This window comes from Dermacentor variabilis, chromosome 5, assembly GCF_050947875.1.
Source record: "Dermacentor variabilis isolate Ectoservices chromosome 5, ASM5094787v1, whole genome shotgun sequence".
Taxonomy (NCBI): Eukaryota; Metazoa; Arthropoda; class Arachnida; order Ixodida; family Ixodidae; genus Dermacentor; species Dermacentor variabilis.
Genome location: NC_134572.1, coordinates 36,178,265 through 36,197,687, shown reverse-complemented (window position 1 = coordinate 36,197,687; position 19,423 = coordinate 36,178,265). Strand labels below are relative to the sequence as shown.

Here is a 19,423-nt window from a genome sequence, read left to right as displayed (position 1 = left end):
CGCTTTCCATTTTAATATGCTTCCCCGCAAAACAAAACTTTCCTGTGGTGAAGCTGATTCTAAAGAGCTGAATTATGCAGCGTTTTCTTTTATCTTTTGGACACTTTCCAGGGGCCATTCTTGCTCACAAATCTTTTCATTTTTCGTTATTTTTTCCTACTTCATAGATTCACACAAAGCCGCCTACCGGCTATCACGGAGGTCGGCGATTATGGCCCGATGGATAAATGAAAGTGAATTGAGTGGACGTAAAAGCATCCTTAGAAAATACCGCCCAGCATTATTTCTTTCATTTCCCCTTCTTTTTCATCTTCTCGCAGAGTAGTTTAAACTGGACGGTTATTTTTGGCTAACGGCTACGACAGTAGCTTGACGGGGCCCAAAAGACCTTACATAGCAACCTCAGCGTAGCACATAGTAAGGCAAGTATGTATACACAGTGCGTCGAAATGGTAATGGTATGCAAATATGAACATCAGTAAAGCTATGACTGCAGCAACAATAAAAAGGCAGCATCATTGTGCATCAAAACCGACAGCAATACATAGACAGAAGAAAGCAAGTGCTTCTCCATTTCAAAAATTGCAAGCGAAAGTCAAATAAGACGAGAATGACTATACACTCACATGCAATGTCACAGCTTATAAGAGCAAAAAATAGAGAAATCATAACTGAAGAAAATATAACCGAAGTTGCTTTCGACTATAACCCCAAACATATGCATATTTACTTGGAATCACGGGCAGATAGTAAGCTAGCGACTGGTGGTAATAACAAAATGTACAGAAATGCGGAACCACCTATTTGTCAGGATTTCTTGCGTTTACAGTAAGTTGATGGTATTCTAGACCTGCTAAACGTGCAATGAAATCTGTTAGAAGTGCATGTGAAAATTACATTCCATATAGTAAACGGTATATATAAATATGTTCGCCTTGATAATATTAAACAAATTGTATGCCTTTCTCGTCGTAGACAATAGTTCCATATTTGCAATATTGCATACAATTTTTTTCTGTAAGGTAAAATGTCTGATTATATTAGGTTTGGTAGGTGTACACCAGACTAATGCACAGAAGTTTTGGTGCGAGTTAAACAGTGCACGGTATATTTCTAGTTTAGCGGATACCGTGAGCATGCTGCGGCAAGGGGATATATACAGTACCTGGCATGGTAGGTAGATTTTTGGACAAACAGCTAACGTGTGTGTCCCAGATTGAAGTGGATGTACAATACACTTCAAGAATTTTGTAGTTATCATCAATCTCTATTTGTCGGACCTCAAAATTTATATTATTTTTGCTTGCTTATCCTTCGCATGAAAAATCATGACCTTCGTCTTTACTGCATTGAACTTTATTTGATTTTCCTTGGACCACACGGATAACGTCGTTAAGAAATTCTTACATTGTCGTGATAATTGGCTTAGATAAGATCCGGCCATAAGAACAGTCAGTACTGTGATCAGCATATATAATGGATTCTATCTAAGACTATCTAAGTGCGTGATATCATTAATATAAACAGTAACCAACAGTGGTATCAGCACACTCCCTTGTGGTACACCAAACTTATTGCGTAGGTGGGATGACGTTTGGCCATTATACATGTGCACTGTAATCGTTTATTGAGATAAGATTGGAACAACTTCAGGGAACTCCCGTGTATTTCGTAATGCTATAATTTGTTGAGTAATGTAGAATGGTAATAACACTCAACCGCCTCGCTAGAATCGATAAATAGCGCAAGTGTAAACATATATTTTTTTCTATACTTTGTGTGATGAATTAATTTAAATATATAAAAGCTGTTTCTGTTGATTTCCCTTTTCTGAAGCCGAATTGTGCCTTTTAAATCGTAAAACTTGTCAAAAAAGCTTGCCGTGCTATGAAATATTTTACAGTCCCTTAGAGAAGACGAGCAGTACGGATATTGGCCAATAGTTACTTGGTACATTGTGATCACCACCCTCCAAAATTGCTGAAACCCTGGCACATTTCATCCGTTCGCGAAAGCTTCCAAATTGCAGTACTAAGTTAAATATGTGTGCTAGTAAACTAGAAAAGAAAGGTAAACAGTGTTTAATGGTCGCTATTTGCAGTTTTTCTAGTCAAAAGCTTTACTAGTTTTTAAGCTAATGAAGGTAGTGTACATCTCATATTCATCAGTAAGCTTTTGCATAAAAATGTTTCCTTCAAGGGTATTCTTGGTAATTATTGTGGTTGTGGTTAGTGCAGTATTGGAGGTGATTGCATTGAAATCATCTACGTCCCTCGTTCGCAAAAATGTTTGACACAAATGGGTTTTTAGAGATAATTCTAAGGATAGTTGACGTTACCCAAGGTTTGCGACCTTTCTTTTTTTCGGCTTATGCACATATTTGTATGGGAATGCTTCTTTGTAAATTTAAACTAGCTTTTTCAGAAAAAAGTTCGAAGCTTCATCAAATACTCAATAAGTTATTACAAATATTACAGTTAACTCGCCTTTATTGCAGCCCGAAACTTACTCAGCGTTGCAGTATTAATTTGCTGTACCCTGTACCCTCTCAGCCTATTCTTACTGCAAAGGTTTCTTTTTACATATAACGTAAACAGGAAGGTGATCACTAAGCGAGATATCGATAACACCTGCTGATATAACTCTAGTTGATTTCTTTAGTGTAATCAAATCAAGCATGGTCGCTGAAGGAGCGGTGACTCGATCGTGTCGGCAACGTTACCACGTTCGCAAAAATGTATGACTCAAGAAGTACCAATAGTTTCGTTTTTCGTGGTGTATTCTACATGTCAATACTCAGGCCTTCCCCAAGCAATGCGACTTAACTATAGTCATCTTCAAACTGACATATTGGTACAAAAATATTCAAAAACGCATGAACACTGCCCCCAGTCGGGCGATAAACAACATTAAGGAGCACACTGCCGCTAAGCACAGAAAGCACCTCGTAGCATGGTGTATTCGTACTGAATCTATAAAGACTATTACAGTGCACGCCATTTAACACTAATAGCGATACTCCGTACCAACTATGTACGGGCGTGCCTGTCCGTGGTGTAGCGACTCGCCACCGTCTTTGTACCACATCTCATGGGGATGCCAAAATATACCGCCGAGTTTAAATGCCTACTTAGTTAGGTATAATCTAACCAACATACTGGAGCAATGAGAGGCACAACTCGCCAGCCCAGACCCGACGGTGCAGAAGGCTCTTCTTGGTCACGTTCGGCTAGCGGCAGAAGCCAGTGGAGCCCTGGACTTGGGGCGCCACCCATCAAGCTCCTAATCCCCTATCCCTCTTTCCCCAATTCAATAATGTTATTCTCTCTCTCTCTTTCTCTCTCTTTCTCTCTCCCTCGTGTGGGAAAACATATGTGGGCCAAACTGGCCGATTTCTTAACATTAGGCTGAAGGAGCATTCGAATTCCACAAAAGGGATTGTGCACACACATCTTGTAATGCACGTAAGAGATTGCAGTTCACAAGGTAAATGCAGACCCAAGTTTGAAAATACAACAGCCCTTTATAAGCACAAAGATCGAACAACAAGAGAAGTTGTAGAGGCCCATGAGATAAAGAAAGAAGGGGCAGGTTGAGTCAGTTATGCTTCTATAGCGCTTCATGACACTGAAATATCTTTTCTAGATACGACCTAACAGGTGGCAACTGTTTTGGCAGTTGCCGATTAATACACCGATTAATAGTCTTCTTTTCTTTTGCTTTTATGTCGTTTGATGATGTTTGATGACATAGGACATGTCGGGTTTATAATGTCTCTAACGTTTCGAACAGACTTTCAGTTGCAAGTAGCGCCGTGTCCTGTCTTTTCTAGTGCCTTAGCTTGTGTCCCAGTAGTTCGCGCTCTGAATTTAGCCATGCAGTTCTCATTGCTTTAGACCCTGTGGACCTCAGCTCCGTGCTTCTCTGCAGCTATTTTCCACTCTTAATTCTTGTTTTCGGAACCAGACCATAACGCCAGGAATCCTTTCTTGCTGTGCTGGGAACCTGTGCATGACCTCACTATTGCTCGAGCCCTGCGGCGCAGCTTGACCTCAGAATAATATAGGTGACCATAGACATATGGAAGCACTGCGGCTTGTAAATATTTTCACGACATGTAGGGTTAACAGGTGAGTATCAGGCCAAAAGTCTATTTCAGTGTGTGAGGGAATCGACAGTGGCTTGAAATATCCTGCATGAAATTTGTTCGCCGTGCATTCCTTCCCGCTTGATTTAATATTATAATTGTTAATCATGTAAACGTGTGTAAACACGACACGCACCAGAGTGTTCCATAAACCACTGGATTGTTCATGTTCAACTTCTGCACATATATATGATTTTGCAGCGAGTTTAATTTGATACCAAGCTTAAAGGCATTGCCTCGCCAGTTTCTCAAACAATACATCCGAGTGGATGTCGTCAACAGTGACGCAAACGCTGACGCCACAATGCAGATCAAGAGCAGCCTTCTGCAGCTGCGGATAACTTTGAGTAGGAGTCTGTCATATGCACACAGTTAACACGCCACCGTATACAGTAAGGGCCCCTCGTTCACAGTTTATAGGGCTCTGGTACCATCTCGCTAAGAATGTTGCCAGTTTCTGAGCGGACGATCTTCAAATGCTGACTTACATGATCCTTACATCAGAAGGCGACGAAGGCGCTAGTGAAAATCCTCCGTTCACGCGACCTAATTGAACGACTGTGACACTCCCATGTTCTTGAGTACGTGGGAGCGTGTCGGTATCTCTCTCTCTCTCTCTCTCTCTCTCTCTCTCTCTGCGTGTAAACGTTTTCTTTTTTAATCTTTCTGTCTCCCCTTACCTCACACGCAGTGCAGGGTGGATGTTTTCTTCCGGCTAACCTCCCGCCTTTCGCATCTTATATATATATATATATCTCCGTAAGAATGTTTTGGACTGTAACTATTTAGCATTGACAGGTGAACGTCACTCTTCGTCTAGATGTGCTATTTACTAATTTCTTGCGCCCAGAGTTTGTGGAGTAATAATGGCGTTTTTCTGTATGAAATCAAACCACTGTAGAGAACTTTACGTAAGTGGATAGGCGTAGAACGATCATGCATCACAACAACTGCACGTGCCCCGACTTCCATGACGAGAGCCGCTGTCAATTTTTCTATGTACGCCCACGTACCTTAGTAATGCGAAAGCCATTACACGCGTGTACAGGAAATTAAACCTTTTTAATGCTTCCTTCGGTAGTACAAGCAGTTGACATCTACTTACGGGAGTGTAGGAGTGCTGCTTCGGGCAATGTATTAAGCTCTTAGCTTTAACAGAGCACGGTATATATCTGCCTGACCCTTCACAGGCATGCAAATTTCATGAGGAAGTTTTCTGCACTTGCTTCTTTTATTCCCTTTGTTGGACTCCTTGTCACCGAAAGAAACCAAGGGGCATGGTTAGACAGTGTTAGGCAACGTATATGCCGGACTGTTTAAAATCAACTTGAGCCTATGTATACTCGAAAGGACCTGCCTTGAAGCGGCAGTGAAAAGGCGAGCATCAAAATTTAACGAAGACGGCGTTGAATTAGGCAAGAGCTTTCTTCGCAAAACAAATCGAATTTGTGAACAGCGTGCGTTGCAAAGAGAATGGCCTACGTCGACAGCGTGACTTAATTGACTTCCCTTCCCTGTAAATTTGCACCTCACATTACGTCTTCCTTTTTTTCTTAGGAGAGACACCTACTATAGCTAATTTATTATTCACCGGAACATCAGTACTAACAGCTACCATGAGCAAGCTATAGAAAGAGTTAAGGCAGGACACATCTTGTTTGTATAAAACCAATGAATATAATACAAAAGAAGCACATTAACTACTACGCCATTAACTCGGTCTTAGCAATGTTCACTCAAGGAGCATCCGTTAGAATGTCTCACGTTTAAAATGCTAGGATTACATTTCAACTGCCGACATCCCAGTGATGCATATGTTGGATACGTCACTTCTCGGCTGGGGCTGATAGAACTGTCACAGCAATTTGGGCGCAGCTTTGACGTCACCAGGTGGGTCGATCTCGCGCTCGTTAACGATGATTTGCATAGTCGCGTTTCCCCCTCATTCCTTAATTTTGAGACAATGCCACTTTATCATGATAACGACGGAGAAGGCACAAGTCGCCAAGCACTACAGAATTTGCTGCGGTCTCTCATTTCAAGCACTTTCAGAATTCTCGAATAAGAGATGTAGATTCTTAGGACCGTCCCCTGTACGCGATAGGCCCGAAGCCTGAATGAAACGGAAATCTACCATTGCACGTATCAGTGTGCACTGTGAAATGTAATGAACACAGACAACATAGTCGGCCGCGCTTGTAAAAATATTACAGCCGATGAGGTATTTGTGCCAATTTCACCTTTGTTCTTTCACATCTGCGCGCGTACTCTCACGTTATTCCGCTTCCTTTCTCTTTTTTCATGAGCCAGTTCATTACGCATTACCATGATCTGCATAGAATGGGCTATTACGGGGTAGTAGCAGTAGATTTCTTTTTGTAGATTTGGAAGTTTTCTATACTGTCCGAGATTACAACAAGCTTAGTAAGACAAAAGAATATACAGAAAGAAAAATCCTTCGCAGATGAGTACCAACTTGAACAACTGATACAAAAGACAACGAAGCTGTGTAAGCGACTTCTCATACTCCTCGGAATTACTAAGCCTCTGTTTCTTGGCGGTTCTTACTATGACGATTCGTCACTGACGCCTTGGTTATAGGATTGCTTCGGGGCCCCGCATAGGCTACGTTCCTTGACAAGGCCATCAGCTTCCACCGCTGCAGCTGTACAAACTCCTAGCTGGCCTCCAACGTGGAGACGGCAAAATGCGACGCGAGAATCAACAACTACAGATTACTGGCTAAAAAAGACAAAAACGCGCGAAGAAGTTATCGTATATTCCAGTGAGGCATACGCAAAGCGACTTTTGTATTGCAGTCCTCATTAAATACGTTTTAGAACAAATTTTAAAGCAAAGCGCAGGCTGCATTGCAGCATCACGACGTCAGATTTCGCTGCCGAAGTCGTACAAACTTTTACCTTAACTCCAATGTGGAGCTTGTATACTACGACCACGAGAAACAAAAATAACATACGATTGGTTTAAAAAAAAAGAACTCCCACATAAAGGGGTGTACATTCCAAATGAAAGCATTTATTATTACGCTTCAAAGCAAAATCGGGGCTCTGATACACGTTGCTTTGCACTTATATTTGAGTGCACCCCTGAACCCCTGAACGATGAACGAGCCACCCCATACGTAATGCCTTCGGTCCCATGTATGGTGAAATAAATGAAATAAATGAACTGAGTTATCGGCCACGCCAACACACGCCGGCCTTCACTGCAGCATGAACACCGTTGCGGAACCACTTTTAACAGCTTCGCTGTAAAACTTAAATCTGTTTGCCCTTAAGCACCGAAATTCTGCGAGGCCTGCGGAATTTCGGATGATCTCGTAGCGCTCGATAATGCAACACGCACTTGTCTGCGCCTGTTCGGAAACCTCCACTTGTGTTGGGCAACAAGTAGAAAACCAGGCCTGAGCGCTGACCGGGCGATAAAGGAGAACGTTGGCCTCTGCAAGGTTAGGAGGAAAAAAACAACAACAATACAGAACCGGAAGGGGGTGAAAGTATAATAAGCTTGGGCGAGCGGCAGAAGCACGGATCCCTGTGTAAGGTATAAGAGAGAGTGAAAAAAAAAATCCACCCCGAGTTAAATATACGCTCAAGGTCTTCCGCAACGCGCATGTTTGCGCTGTCGCTGTGGAAGAACACCTCTCAAGGTCGTCCCCGGCATCTTGGTAGTGAAGCGCTCCCAAAGGAAAGGGGATGATTACGGCCTGGCCCAGGTGAAGGCCGCATTCCAATTAAGCGTGTAAGCTTCCTCTTATTACTGCCTCGCCCGCATATCGGCGAAGAAGGGCACACGATATCTGCGCACCGCGCACGTTTCGATGTGTCGCAACCAAGACGTGTTCGCTCGACTCGCCCGTGTACGTGGTCTGCAGCCACGCGCAGATCAATGGTGATATACGTGTACACCGTACACCGCACGCCGATAGCGGCCTTAGTACGCGGGAAGCACCGTTCGATCGCTGTAGACTCGATTTGTTGCCGGTATCGGTTTGTTTCCCGTAGCCAGCCGTAAGTTAATTGAGTGCCGGAGAGTAATTGAATGGCGTGGAGAAAGGGCAGAAAGCAGTTAACAGTGGTAATGACAAAGGGAGCTCCGGAGACAGGTCTTGATGGATGGTTTTCTCCTCCGCGGTATGATGAAAAAAATAAATAAACCAAGACCGAAGCATAGCGAGACGAACAATGGCTTACAATGGCTGCAGCCCCCTTAGCCTCCACTTTCCTAGACCTACCAATGACTAAAGGTCAGTCTTCGGGCGTTAAAAGCAACCACCGTTCCATACAGCGGTCTCGAATGGCGTGCTGAGCTATAGTTTCCCGGGTCGCTGGGCGCCTGTATGGCTAAGCCACTCTGCAGCATGCGCTCACGTGAAATGTTCCTAGGCAGAAAGCAAATGTGCATTGCTCTGTGCGTTGATGCGCAGGTAGCCCTCGTGTAATTACTTAGGTATGGCGTATGTGATGCTTCTACACCATTTCTACTATAAGCCAACAGTTATAAGGCTAGCTCGGATGCGGCGAACATGTTCACATAACACGCGGAGTATCGTACCTCATTTCTGACGTATAGTAGGGCCGACCTGTAGAAACTGATGCGTAAATAGCGCCCGGAGTTGCAGCATAAATGTGTGCGCACCACTCTGCCCAGACACCACAATGCACCACAATGCACCACAATGCACCACAATGCACCACAACAATGCCACAGTGCAGTCTCTAAAATCACCCAATTTCTGTGTTTTCCAACGGCACACTAATCTTTGCTGATCTGCTAAGGTCACACACAGTCAATCCCGAAAGCTTACGGACCACGGAATTTCGGCAAACGTTCAATTTCCGAGCAGCCTGTAACAATAGTCAGTAACACCGAACATCACAATGTTGTTTACATCTACTCGTAGAGGTTGTAAATGCCAATACTGCGAAGCGTTGTGTGGCTGCGCAGATATTCAGTTTTTCTTTTTTCAGATTTCGTGTTCCGTAAAATTTTGTGGTTGACCCGCACAATCACCGAGCTGTGCCCAGATTATTTGCGCGCTGTGACTGCAAGAAGCTCAGATAGAGGAAGCATCGTGTCGCCGGTACTTTCTGGAGTACTGCACCTCTATCACTAGCTTAGCAAGGGACCTTGCTGTAATGTTCGACCACTGTGAGGGATCGGCGTTGAGATGACTTAGTTATGAATGCTGCGTGTGTATTGTAAACTTGGTAGCGGAGAACTCGCTCGAATACACACGAGCAAAAATTTCCCTGTTTACAAAACTCATTTCATTTATGAACCCGCAAAGGCTGCCTTTGTATGTCTCGGGCCACTTTCAGGTAGATAAATAATTATCTTTCGCGTTGCGCGTTTCTTCTCTTTCTTTATTTACCATGCATTTACTGCATTGGCTCAATAAATTGGACCAATTGTTACTTCTATCTCTCTTAACTTATGCGCCCCGTTTGCTGGCGATGTCTGAATTCAAGACATAAAACCTATAATCTTGCGTCTATAGCTGTTATGATAGTAAAATTTACTGAGGAATCTTTGTTCAATTATCACAGATGTCGCTTTAATAAATGCGATGGCTAATTGTATTCCTGAGATTGCTTCACGCGGCCCTGTAGCTGTGGGATTAACTGAAATGCTCAATAAGAAACAGGAGTGCTGTTGTGTGTTGCCGTGCAGCGCAAAGGTTTCGCAAAACAATATTTAGTTACGATAACAACACAACATACTTCTTTATCGCAGCGTTGAGTTGTATCGCGAACTATGCTGCGCCACGAAGTTGTTTCCGTTGTGCCATAGATAACACATTTGCACCGCGAGTCCTCGTGCGCTTAATATTTTATCGCGCACTCATGTTTAGTGCACCACAAGATTGTTTTCATTGCTTTTGGTATTGCTTTCTCGGGTATTTGTGCATGTCTACACAAATGCTACTTGTGGTCATGGCAGCGGATGTAGAACATACCTTTTAACCGCAGTCGTCCCGTAGTACGTTAACCTACGAGTAGACAAAGTTTCCCATAAATATTCATGAGCTACCTAAAGGCATCAAAACTTCCCGAGCCGAGGTCCTCACATCGCAACGAAGGAGAATAAGCGGAACCGAAGGGCTCAGTTCTGTGTTAGCGCAAAACGCTCGTAACCATTTTTTTTTTCACAAGATATTCATCGAGGCCCGCGGTTCCCCTCATTCTTATTCGTCACAAAAAAATGATTTCTTTGCCAAGACCACGCTGCGATAACCATACCAATCTTTCAAAACTTTTCTAAGGCTTGCAGCACAAGGAAGCTTACGCAAAAGGCCTTCGTTATAACAAGACTGCGTTGCCACAAACGCTCGCAATCGATCCTTTCTTCAAGTTCGGAATCGTTGCGCACGAGGGAACGCCGTACAATAAAACATATTTTATTATTATGAGACGTATAGTTGTGGCAACATGCGGTCCAAACAGGTGGCTTCAAATATCAGCAAGGCTTCAATTTGATTAGTAAAGGTTTGCAAACACCGCGTGAAATACGTGATCCCGAACTGCTTCTGTATTTTCTTTTCAGTAATGCCGGGTTAAGTGCCACATTGAGAGGTTGGTGTTCCTTAGGTCCGCGGCTGGTTGTGTGCGTGCGGCGTGAAACGAGGTCGCTGACCTGGAACTTCTGAACGTATCGACCCTTGTAGCACTACTCGGCCTACTGCATCTGGGTGACGTCCAGCGTTCGCAGGTCGAAGGTAGGGCACCTCCCTTCAGCCCCCACCCCCTCCTCCCTCAATATCCTGCTTGCAGAACTACTTGTGTGAAGAAGCATGTTTGCAACAGGAAAAGACACGCGCTGTGCTCTCGCCATATTTTTCGCTTTTTGATGTTTAAAGGAGGCTTATTCTACGAGAGCTGCAGATTCAAAAAAGCTCGCACGAAGAAAGCTCTGTTCAGGTCGAGCGCCGATCTCGCGTATGGCGCTGGCGTTGCTGCCTGCGCCTGGGCTGTCGTCTTCTTATTGACCGTCTTCATTATAATGGAGAGGCCTGTCCACAGAGTGCGATGCAGAAAGCCACGCTGCAGAACCGTTAGCAATGCTGTCAGCCTCTTGTGCTATCCGTAATTTGTCCCACCGACTCGTCAGCTATATTTCAAGGAACCGAATAGCTTGAGCAGAAGAGAGCTAGAAAGAAAGAGAAAGAGGTTAACCAGACGGTATCTCTCCCATCCCGAGGCTGCGCTGCCGTATACCAACGTTGAACTTCTATCTACACAGGTCTAGTCTGGTCCCCTCACCATTATGCTCATTCTATGGTGAAGCGGACACAATAGACCATTTATTGTTGTCTTGTAGGCGTTTTTCTGTTATAAGGAAAGGGCTACTGGAAATCCCGTTTCACAATATTGGCCTAAACTTATCAGTGCTTGTGATCCTATATTTCGGAGCCTGCATTATTGGGTTCAGTCGCAGAAATGTTTGCTTGGCAATCCAAAATTGCCTAATTGAAACCAATCGATCACCATGTTAAACTGATCGTCGTCCCTCCCCATCATAGCTTTCTATTTATTTATTTATTTATTTAATATTAATTTTTTTATGCACGGTGTTCTTCCGATTGATTTTCTCCCCCACACAAAAATTTTAATTTTTAAGCTCCAATATTCAAATTGTTAACTTCCTTGTTTTTATACACCTAATTTAACCACCCGATTGATGGCCAATCCCCCACTGTGGGTATGCGCCACAGCCACTCAGAAGAACAGCAACAAGAACAACAACAGCATCTCCTATTGAGTATACCTTGTACTGGATGTGAAGTTGTACCCTGCTTTAAGTACCCTGCAGTGGGTACCCAGAGAATCACTACTGTGTATCCAGAGCGACTACCCTCTGGGTAGAGAGGGTATAACCACTCTGGCTATGCAAATTTCCTTTTCTGCTTCGTTTCTAGAAGAAAAGGAGGAAGGCGGTGCACTTTGGCTACATTCTCCAGAAAAGAAAGGGGAAAGATGGGCAAAGGGGGTCCTTTCTAGCTACCCATTTGCCGTTAACCCCTGGTAGCGGAAAATACACTAGAAAATATAAGCAAAAAGTTTTCTTTAAAAAAAAAATGGAGGCATGAACTAACTGTCTGAGGCTGTCTGTGAATGTGTCACAGTCAGTCATACAGCAATATACACGCAGTCATAGTATGCGTTACACGCAGTCATAGTATGCGTCGCAGTCTATTGAACTATGTTTCTCTCCTTCTTCTTCTTCTTGTTTTTTTTTTTTTTCAAGTAGCGTCCAGCGCCTTTAAAGACGCTCGAGCTGATGTCATTGCAAGACAGTGTCCGAGAAGCTTGATTTCAGTAAGCGGGCAATTGTTCGGCTTCTATCATGTGGAGGTGATCAGTGCTGCTCTTTGCTATCAATAAAAACAAGGGCGCTCACAAGGAAGGGGTCCCGCCGCGGTAGCTTGCTAAGCGCTGCTAAGCCAGAGGTTGCGGGTTGGATTTTGGTCACGGCGGCCTCATTTCGATGGGGGTGAAATGCAAAAACGCTCGTGTACCTCGATTTAGGTCGACGCTAAAAAAACCCAGGCCGCCCAAATTAATTTGGAGTCCCCCGGCGTGCCTCATAACTATATTGTGGTTGTGGGACATGAAATCACAGAAGATTCATTAAATTATTAATTAAACAATTTGAACAATGAAGAGGCGTGACCATTTCGCTTCAGGTGGAAAAGTCAGAACGCACTGTCGGCCATTATGATGCGAAAACATTACGTATCTGTAAATGTTACCGAAAGCTGTGCAGGGGCTAGAAGGCCGACGTCATGCCGTGATAGACCGGATGGCAGACGGAGGTGTTGATTGCGACTCAGGTAATGAAGGCGTGGGTATTAACGCTGAGCAATTCGAATTGTGCGAAACGCAGGTGAGCTGGATTTCTCGATACTTGGTCAGTTGTATTCGTGCTCCTATGTGGTGTTTGCACATGATGACATAAAACCCAGTGCAGTTGAGGGTGAAAACGATCGCACAAGCGTATGAAGAAATTGGCGAAGCTGTGGGGCTGCAGTGCAAGATGAATTAAAAGAAAGTTAAAAGGGAAACAAGATGGAAAGTTAGTTCTACAAGTAATTGATTGCTTCCCGGAATGCATCTTTCTCATTCCATGAAAGAAGGATCGACATGGTTTTCTCCCTAGGCCATCCATACGTAACTGAAACGAATGGCGTTTGCTATACAGGTAGAGTACTAGTTTTTCTCCCTTTTTAGTATCACCATACTCCTTGCTGATGTAAGAATATAGAGGATTGGATTGTTTAAATGAAAGCTAATTTTAGTTAAGTGGCAGATCACGTGACCCATCGTAACTCCTCAGATTCGAGGTCAGAATTCCAATGGTCACTCTAAGTGCAGCCCCTGACTTAAATAATTATTCACTTCAAGTTTGTGTGAGTGATGAGCTGCTGTCAAGAACATTTTGAGCCTTTTAGTGAGTTTGTAGCAAAGTCGGGCAGTCCTCTACAAAGACTTCCTTGATTTAATTGAATGCGCTGCGCACGTGTATATATCATTCCCTGTACACTGTCATCGCCATCCGCACTCTCTCGCCCCTCTTCCTTCCTCTTCTCCCTTCCCCAAGTATCAGTTCAAGGGGACAGCTTTTTACGGCTGATCTCTCTGCTTTTACCCGCCGTGGTTTCTCAGTGGCTATGGTGTTGGGCTACTGGGCAGGAGGTCGCGGGATCGAATCCCGGCCACGGCGGCTGCATTTCGATGGGGGTGAAATATGAAAACACCCATGTGCTTAGAGTTAGGTGAACGTTAAGAACCTCAGGTGGGCCCAAATCTCCGGAGACCCCCACTACGGTGTGCCTCATAATCAGATCGTGGTTTTGGCATGTAAAACCCCATAATTTAATCTACCTGCTTTTATAATCTCTCTTTCTCGCTGCACGCACGTTGAATTCCTGTTTACCATTTAGCCCGAAAGCTGCCAGTGTAATATACGGTCTTGGCGTCAGCCTGCAACGCTTCATTATCTAGACTGACTACAGACAAACTGGATTTAAACATAAGTTCAGTCGTTGTGCACGCTCACGTAAAAAAAAGAAAGAAAAAGAAGAAGACGGCTGCGTTGGTGCGAGAAGAAAGAAAAGAAAAAGAAAGGTTTGGCTAAGATTTGTAGCGTATGTATGAAGTAAAACAAAATCAAGATACGTTTAGGAAGAAAGAAACATTATAGGAAGCTAAATAAACGGAAAGAGAAAGTGATATAATATTGCTCAAGAATTCACATAAAGCCCTTTCCTTTTAGATTTCCTTCTTTGAGCGACTTCAGTAGATTCATTTGGCGTGTTCTGGATATTGCGTTCTTGGCCCTTTTTTGTTTTCTAATTTGTATTTATCCTCTATGGGAGATGTAAAAAACCATTTGAGCCACAAGAATTACTTTTGCATATTCGTTGTCTGCAACAAATGCTACAAAAACGTTATATTCAGTGGCATCCAACGTTTAAAGCGGTACGCACTGAAGCTATTCACTTATTTACAATGTGTATTTTGCAGTATATATGTGATTGGCGTATTTGTTGCATGCGCGTATGACAACAAACAGGCGATACATCGAGGTGAACTAAACAGAAAGGTGTAAGTCAGCCTATTGTCTCTCGTGTACACTATGATTGTGAAGCTTATGGTTAGGGCAACAAGTGGCTTCGAAGTGAATCGCAAAGCGACTGAGCTGCAACTTTCAGTTCCCGGCTACGCGCGTAATACCAGGGGTACATTTTAATTTTACAGACTCTCATTGTAGTGGCGTTTGCGAACGCTTACTCCTACCGTATTGAAATGGCCGATAACGTGACTTGCGGCTCCTGTGTACGTGCGAAGAAACCATTGAAAACCTGTTGTATATCCATGTGCTCGCTACGACGTACAACGCCTCTCTCTCCAAGCCACTTTAAACCGGCTGGACTCGAGACAATTTTCTGAGTCGAAGATATTCGGACCAGGGCCGCATCCGTCCCAAGCGCTTAAAGGCTATCCGTGCAGTGGTGTAGTTCTTGAAAGGCACTGGCCTGTCTGACCATTTATAGACTCTTGCCTTTTTTCTCTCTTTTTATTCCTCATTTGTCTTATTCCCAGTGTAGGCAAGCAGACCGGACGCTCGTCTGGTTAACCTCCCTAGCTGTTCTCTCCTTGCTTTCTTTCTCTCTATCTCGTTGTAGTTAGCTACATGATAATACGCACTAAATGCTGCCTATATGCTTTACGCCTTTGCTTTGCTCCGACTAAGTGTATAGTTTGCACACTGTAGCGCAAATGTACAGTAAAAAAAAATTGCGAGCTGTGAATTTTAGCGAACTCTAACAAGGATTTATTCTGACTAGCCGGTTTTCAGCATAGTATGCAAAAGAACGAGAATTCCTTTGGAAATGGTTGTGCCATTTGTCATGGGTTGCGATGGTCAACAATGGTTCGCGTTTTTAACGCTAATAAACGTAATAGAAACGTAATGAAAAGAATAACGTAGCATGAAATTTTGCATGCTCATGTTTCACGAATGAACAATAAAATTGTGCCATATACTGGCTTTCGTCACCCGTCGATGTGTTTTGAATCATGCTTTTCTTCTATATGCACTTAGGGAAGCTTTGCTGTGAATGCATCTAAAACTGTGTAATATATTTGATCTAGTTTTAGAAGGCTTACTTTCGGCCGTAGAACCCTTCGCTGTGAATGGCATACTCATCACGGACGGCGCACCACCACGGAAACCTAACCATAAAGAACTCGGGCAGCATTGTTATGAATTGAGCCAACCCATTTGCCCATCCGTCATAGCTATAAGGAACGAGCTCTTGAGTCTTGAACGTGACAACATGTCTGCTTCCGGTGTTCATAAGAAGTATAATTTTCACGTCGTCCGTCAGCGTCATTTTGATTAAGATATTTGTTTATAAGGTCGCCTCTTCATACCGTATTTGGAGCGTAGTTTCCGTGCCAGACGCTCTGTCACCACAACTATCACACGCATGAACGCACAGGCTCTATGTTCCACCAGTGTAACGTGCGAATGCACCTCAATCAACATAACAAATAATTATAATAAGAAGAAAACAGAAAGAACAGTTGGGCGAGGGGTGAGAACTTCGAGTACAAGGAAAGAGCAAAGAAACAGAGCCTTATCTTCCAGTCGCACAGGCGGAATTTCACGCCCATCTCGTGTTCCACGTTAAACTGCGGCCTGCTGTCGCAAGAGTGCGGGCTTTCAGGTGACCCAATTAGCCGTGGACCCGAGCGCAAGAGGATAGAGGGAAGGGCCAAGCCACCTACGCACGGCATCACACCTCCGACCTGCCGGCGCAGGCACCTCGTCGTTGGCACTGCTGCGGCACACTCCGCAGAGAGGCCGAGCATGTTGTTCCCGCCCGGCACAGGGTTCATTTATCACCCCGTGCTAGCTCTAGGAGAGACGGAACATCAGTCATCTCGAATCACGCCATTCCCCGGAAAGCCAGCAAGCGAGCGACCGAGTTGACGACGAAAGAGCAACCAGACTCGGGAACGCCACTTCACCGCTCGAAAGGGCCACCACCGGGACCACGTAACCGTCTTTTCCAGCCCGCACCGGCCAGCGAGAGAGCAACATCCTGGCTCACGGCGTTTCCCACTTGACTCAGCACGCTGCCCTGACCCGCCGTCATGCTCTGCTGCGCGCCGCGGCGATGGGACAGCAGCGCAACGAAAATAGTTCCATCCACGAGCGCCGTTTGCCGCGCGTCCCGCGCACGCTCTCTCGAGAGCGCGCGGCGAGCGCGACTTTCTTTCCTCGCGCGCGTGTGCGGCGCGGCTCGCTATTGGTCGCCTCGGGAGGCTCGCGTGGTGACGTAACGGGCGCGAGCGCGCGCGGAAGCTTTTTCGCGCGGTGGCGGCAGCGGCACCGACGGCGAGTCGCGAGTTGGTGCGTGTAGTGGCTACGGCGCGGCTGACGGTGCCCGGGCTCCTCTCCTCTCCGTGTCTTCTCGGATCGGACGTTTCGGCTCGCACCCCCCGGTCCGACCGTCCCATCCCGCGCACACGAACGACGCTGTCCAGGCCTGCTGCTGCTGCTGCTGCCTTCAGCTGGACTCGCTTTCTCTGCGCATTTTCTCCGAAATTTCTTGCGTATCCGGAACGCGGGCGTTTTCTGCAGACTGCCCTGTTTTGCTAAAGCAGATAAGGAGCTGTCAAATTGCAATTTCACTCCGGCAAGCTCGCTGCTCGCGAGTGTTCGGGAGCAACTTGAGACGCCCAGTGCTTAGTTAGGTTCTTGTACTTACTCTTTGCCATTTGGTTTGCTGACTTGCTTCGCGCTCGACTCTATCAGCGACGATGCGACGCGTGGGAAATTGTGTGTGCTACGGTTCGGCGGTGGCCTTTCTGCTCCTTGGGATCTTACTCGGAGACTCCTCAGTAAAAGGTGAGTAACCGCTTTGCTTCGGCTTAAGCACAAAGTAGTGCACCGTATTATGCATGGGGACATTGGCTTTTAATCTTCGCACCTTGTAATTATTTTTCTGTAATATCGTTACTAATCGTACGCCTCATAACCGAAATCAGTTACTGAAATGCGATGAAACGGCAGGGCGTGTCTCACTGCCTCGCATCCCATGCTGGTAAATCTCTCGCAAATACATTTTTTCCTCGGTGCCGAGAACACACTTCTTATATTTAACTGGCACTGTTTACTCTTTCTGACGATGTAAGTACTGAGCTATCGCTGCCTTAGCTCATTAGGTGGGAGAATGTGATGTTTCATTTGTTTATTTACTTTGTTTCCGTGGTAGTAGTGTGGGTTCTCTTAAGCGTTGAGCCGATGTAGACGCCGAACCATAACTAATACTCCACTGGTTACCCCCGACCTACCGAACTGTTGTCGAGTGCCGGAAGCTCCTTTTCCCAAAGAAAGTAAGACGCAACTTGGTACAAAACGCCTGGCTGCTCTCAGCATTCCCGCCACGCTCCTCGGTTTGCGGCGAAGAGTGCTTAGCGTGCACTCGAGGAGCTTCGGTCAAACGGGCCGACCCGCTCGACGCCTCTTCAAGAGCCTCCCGTTACTCTTTCCAGCCACCCAGCGTGGCCGGGGCCCAAACACCTCTCAGTTCTATAGCTGCGCAGGCGGCTTCGGTGGCTCTTCAATTCGATTCCGGCACTGAACTTCTTCGCCTTTTCTCTCAATCCGATCAGCAAACTGTGTTGAGAGGATCCAATCTTCACCAGGCCTTGCAGAGGGCCGGTTTTTATTCGGCCCTTCCGAAGGCTGGTGCAAGAAAGCGTCCTGAAGGTTGGGGTGAGAGCGATGTGCCGGCGGCTGTGGGGCGCTTCTCGGGCTGCGCTGAAATCCTCTTCATAAGAGCGGACACGGACGGGCGGGCGTTGCCATTTCGCGTGTTTGCTCAGCCGCAGCCTCTGGCGGCGCGGGCGACGCGTCGGCGATGGTCCGTACGTTCGCTGCTTCCAAACGCCGCACACAAGTGCCGTGTCTTTTAATAGTCCACTTCATTTCCCATTCTTCTCGTCTTTTGTTGTTGGCTCGGCCGTGACTCGGACGCCGCGGCGCAGGTGTTATCGCTGTGATCGGTCATTCGACGCGACGCGCGATAAAAGAGCAAAAAATGGAAAGCTAAATGGAAAGTTATAAAATATAGGCCCTGCATACGAAGCTTTGCCATTGCGTTACAGGTAGACGGGCTCGTTTTCAGATAAAAATATGAAATGTCGGAACCACTCAAAGGCGGGGAAGGGCACCGGCTATACTCCGCATGAATGGCGTGTTCTGTAGCCGGTCCGCGGAGAAAAACTCACACAGTCCGTAAGTTTTTATGTATGCTTCGTGTAGGCTGTTTTGCTTTCTTTCATACTTGTACTTTTGGGTACAAAAGGTGTACGTCCTGTCGACACGCAACGTCGTTAGTAAATCTATTTGTGTCGGTTTAATGTTATGCAAAGAATCCCGCACATTAATTTGCAGAAAATCTGTAGGCAAGAGTCGGGCAAAATCACGAGGAACGCCGTTTATAAAAATTCCACAGATATCTACAGATTTTCTGCAGACTGCACAAATAACTTATTGTTACGGTTGCGCCAGGTAAGAGCGAATAGCAGAATCGAACACACTGAGAAGGCGAGAAGTAGCAGCTATAAACTTGGTAAACCCTTGATAACAAAATATATACTTTCGCGAACAAATGGAAACGAAAACCGTTAATGCTATTCCGAAAGAAAAATGTATGCATATTAACCCTGATAGATT

At 45.3% G+C, this 19,423-nt stretch overlaps 2 protein-coding genes across 4 annotated transcripts in view; one reads left to right on the top strand and one right to left on the bottom strand.

Annotated features, from left to right (window-relative positions):
* The window catches only part of LOC142582427 (uncharacterized), a 98,450-nt gene that overhangs the window by 78,159 nt on the left and 868 nt on the right, over positions 1–19,423 (bottom strand). The gene's annotated exons all lie outside the window — the stretch shown is intronic.
* Positions 17,059–19,423, top strand: part of LOC142582428 (limbic system-associated membrane protein-like) — a 218,592-nt gene continuing 216,227 nt past the window's right edge. For 2 of the 3 annotated variants that reach the window (XM_075692137.1, XM_075692138.1), the window contains exon 1: positions 17,061–17,590. In XM_075692137.1, the coding sequence (XP_075548252.1) occupies positions 17,503–17,590 (88 nt within the window). In that variant the 5' untranslated portion in view covers positions 17,061–17,502. Of the gene's footprint in view, positions 17,591–19,423 lie in introns of all 3 variants that reach the window. The other variant, XM_075692136.1, reaches the window with a different exon arrangement.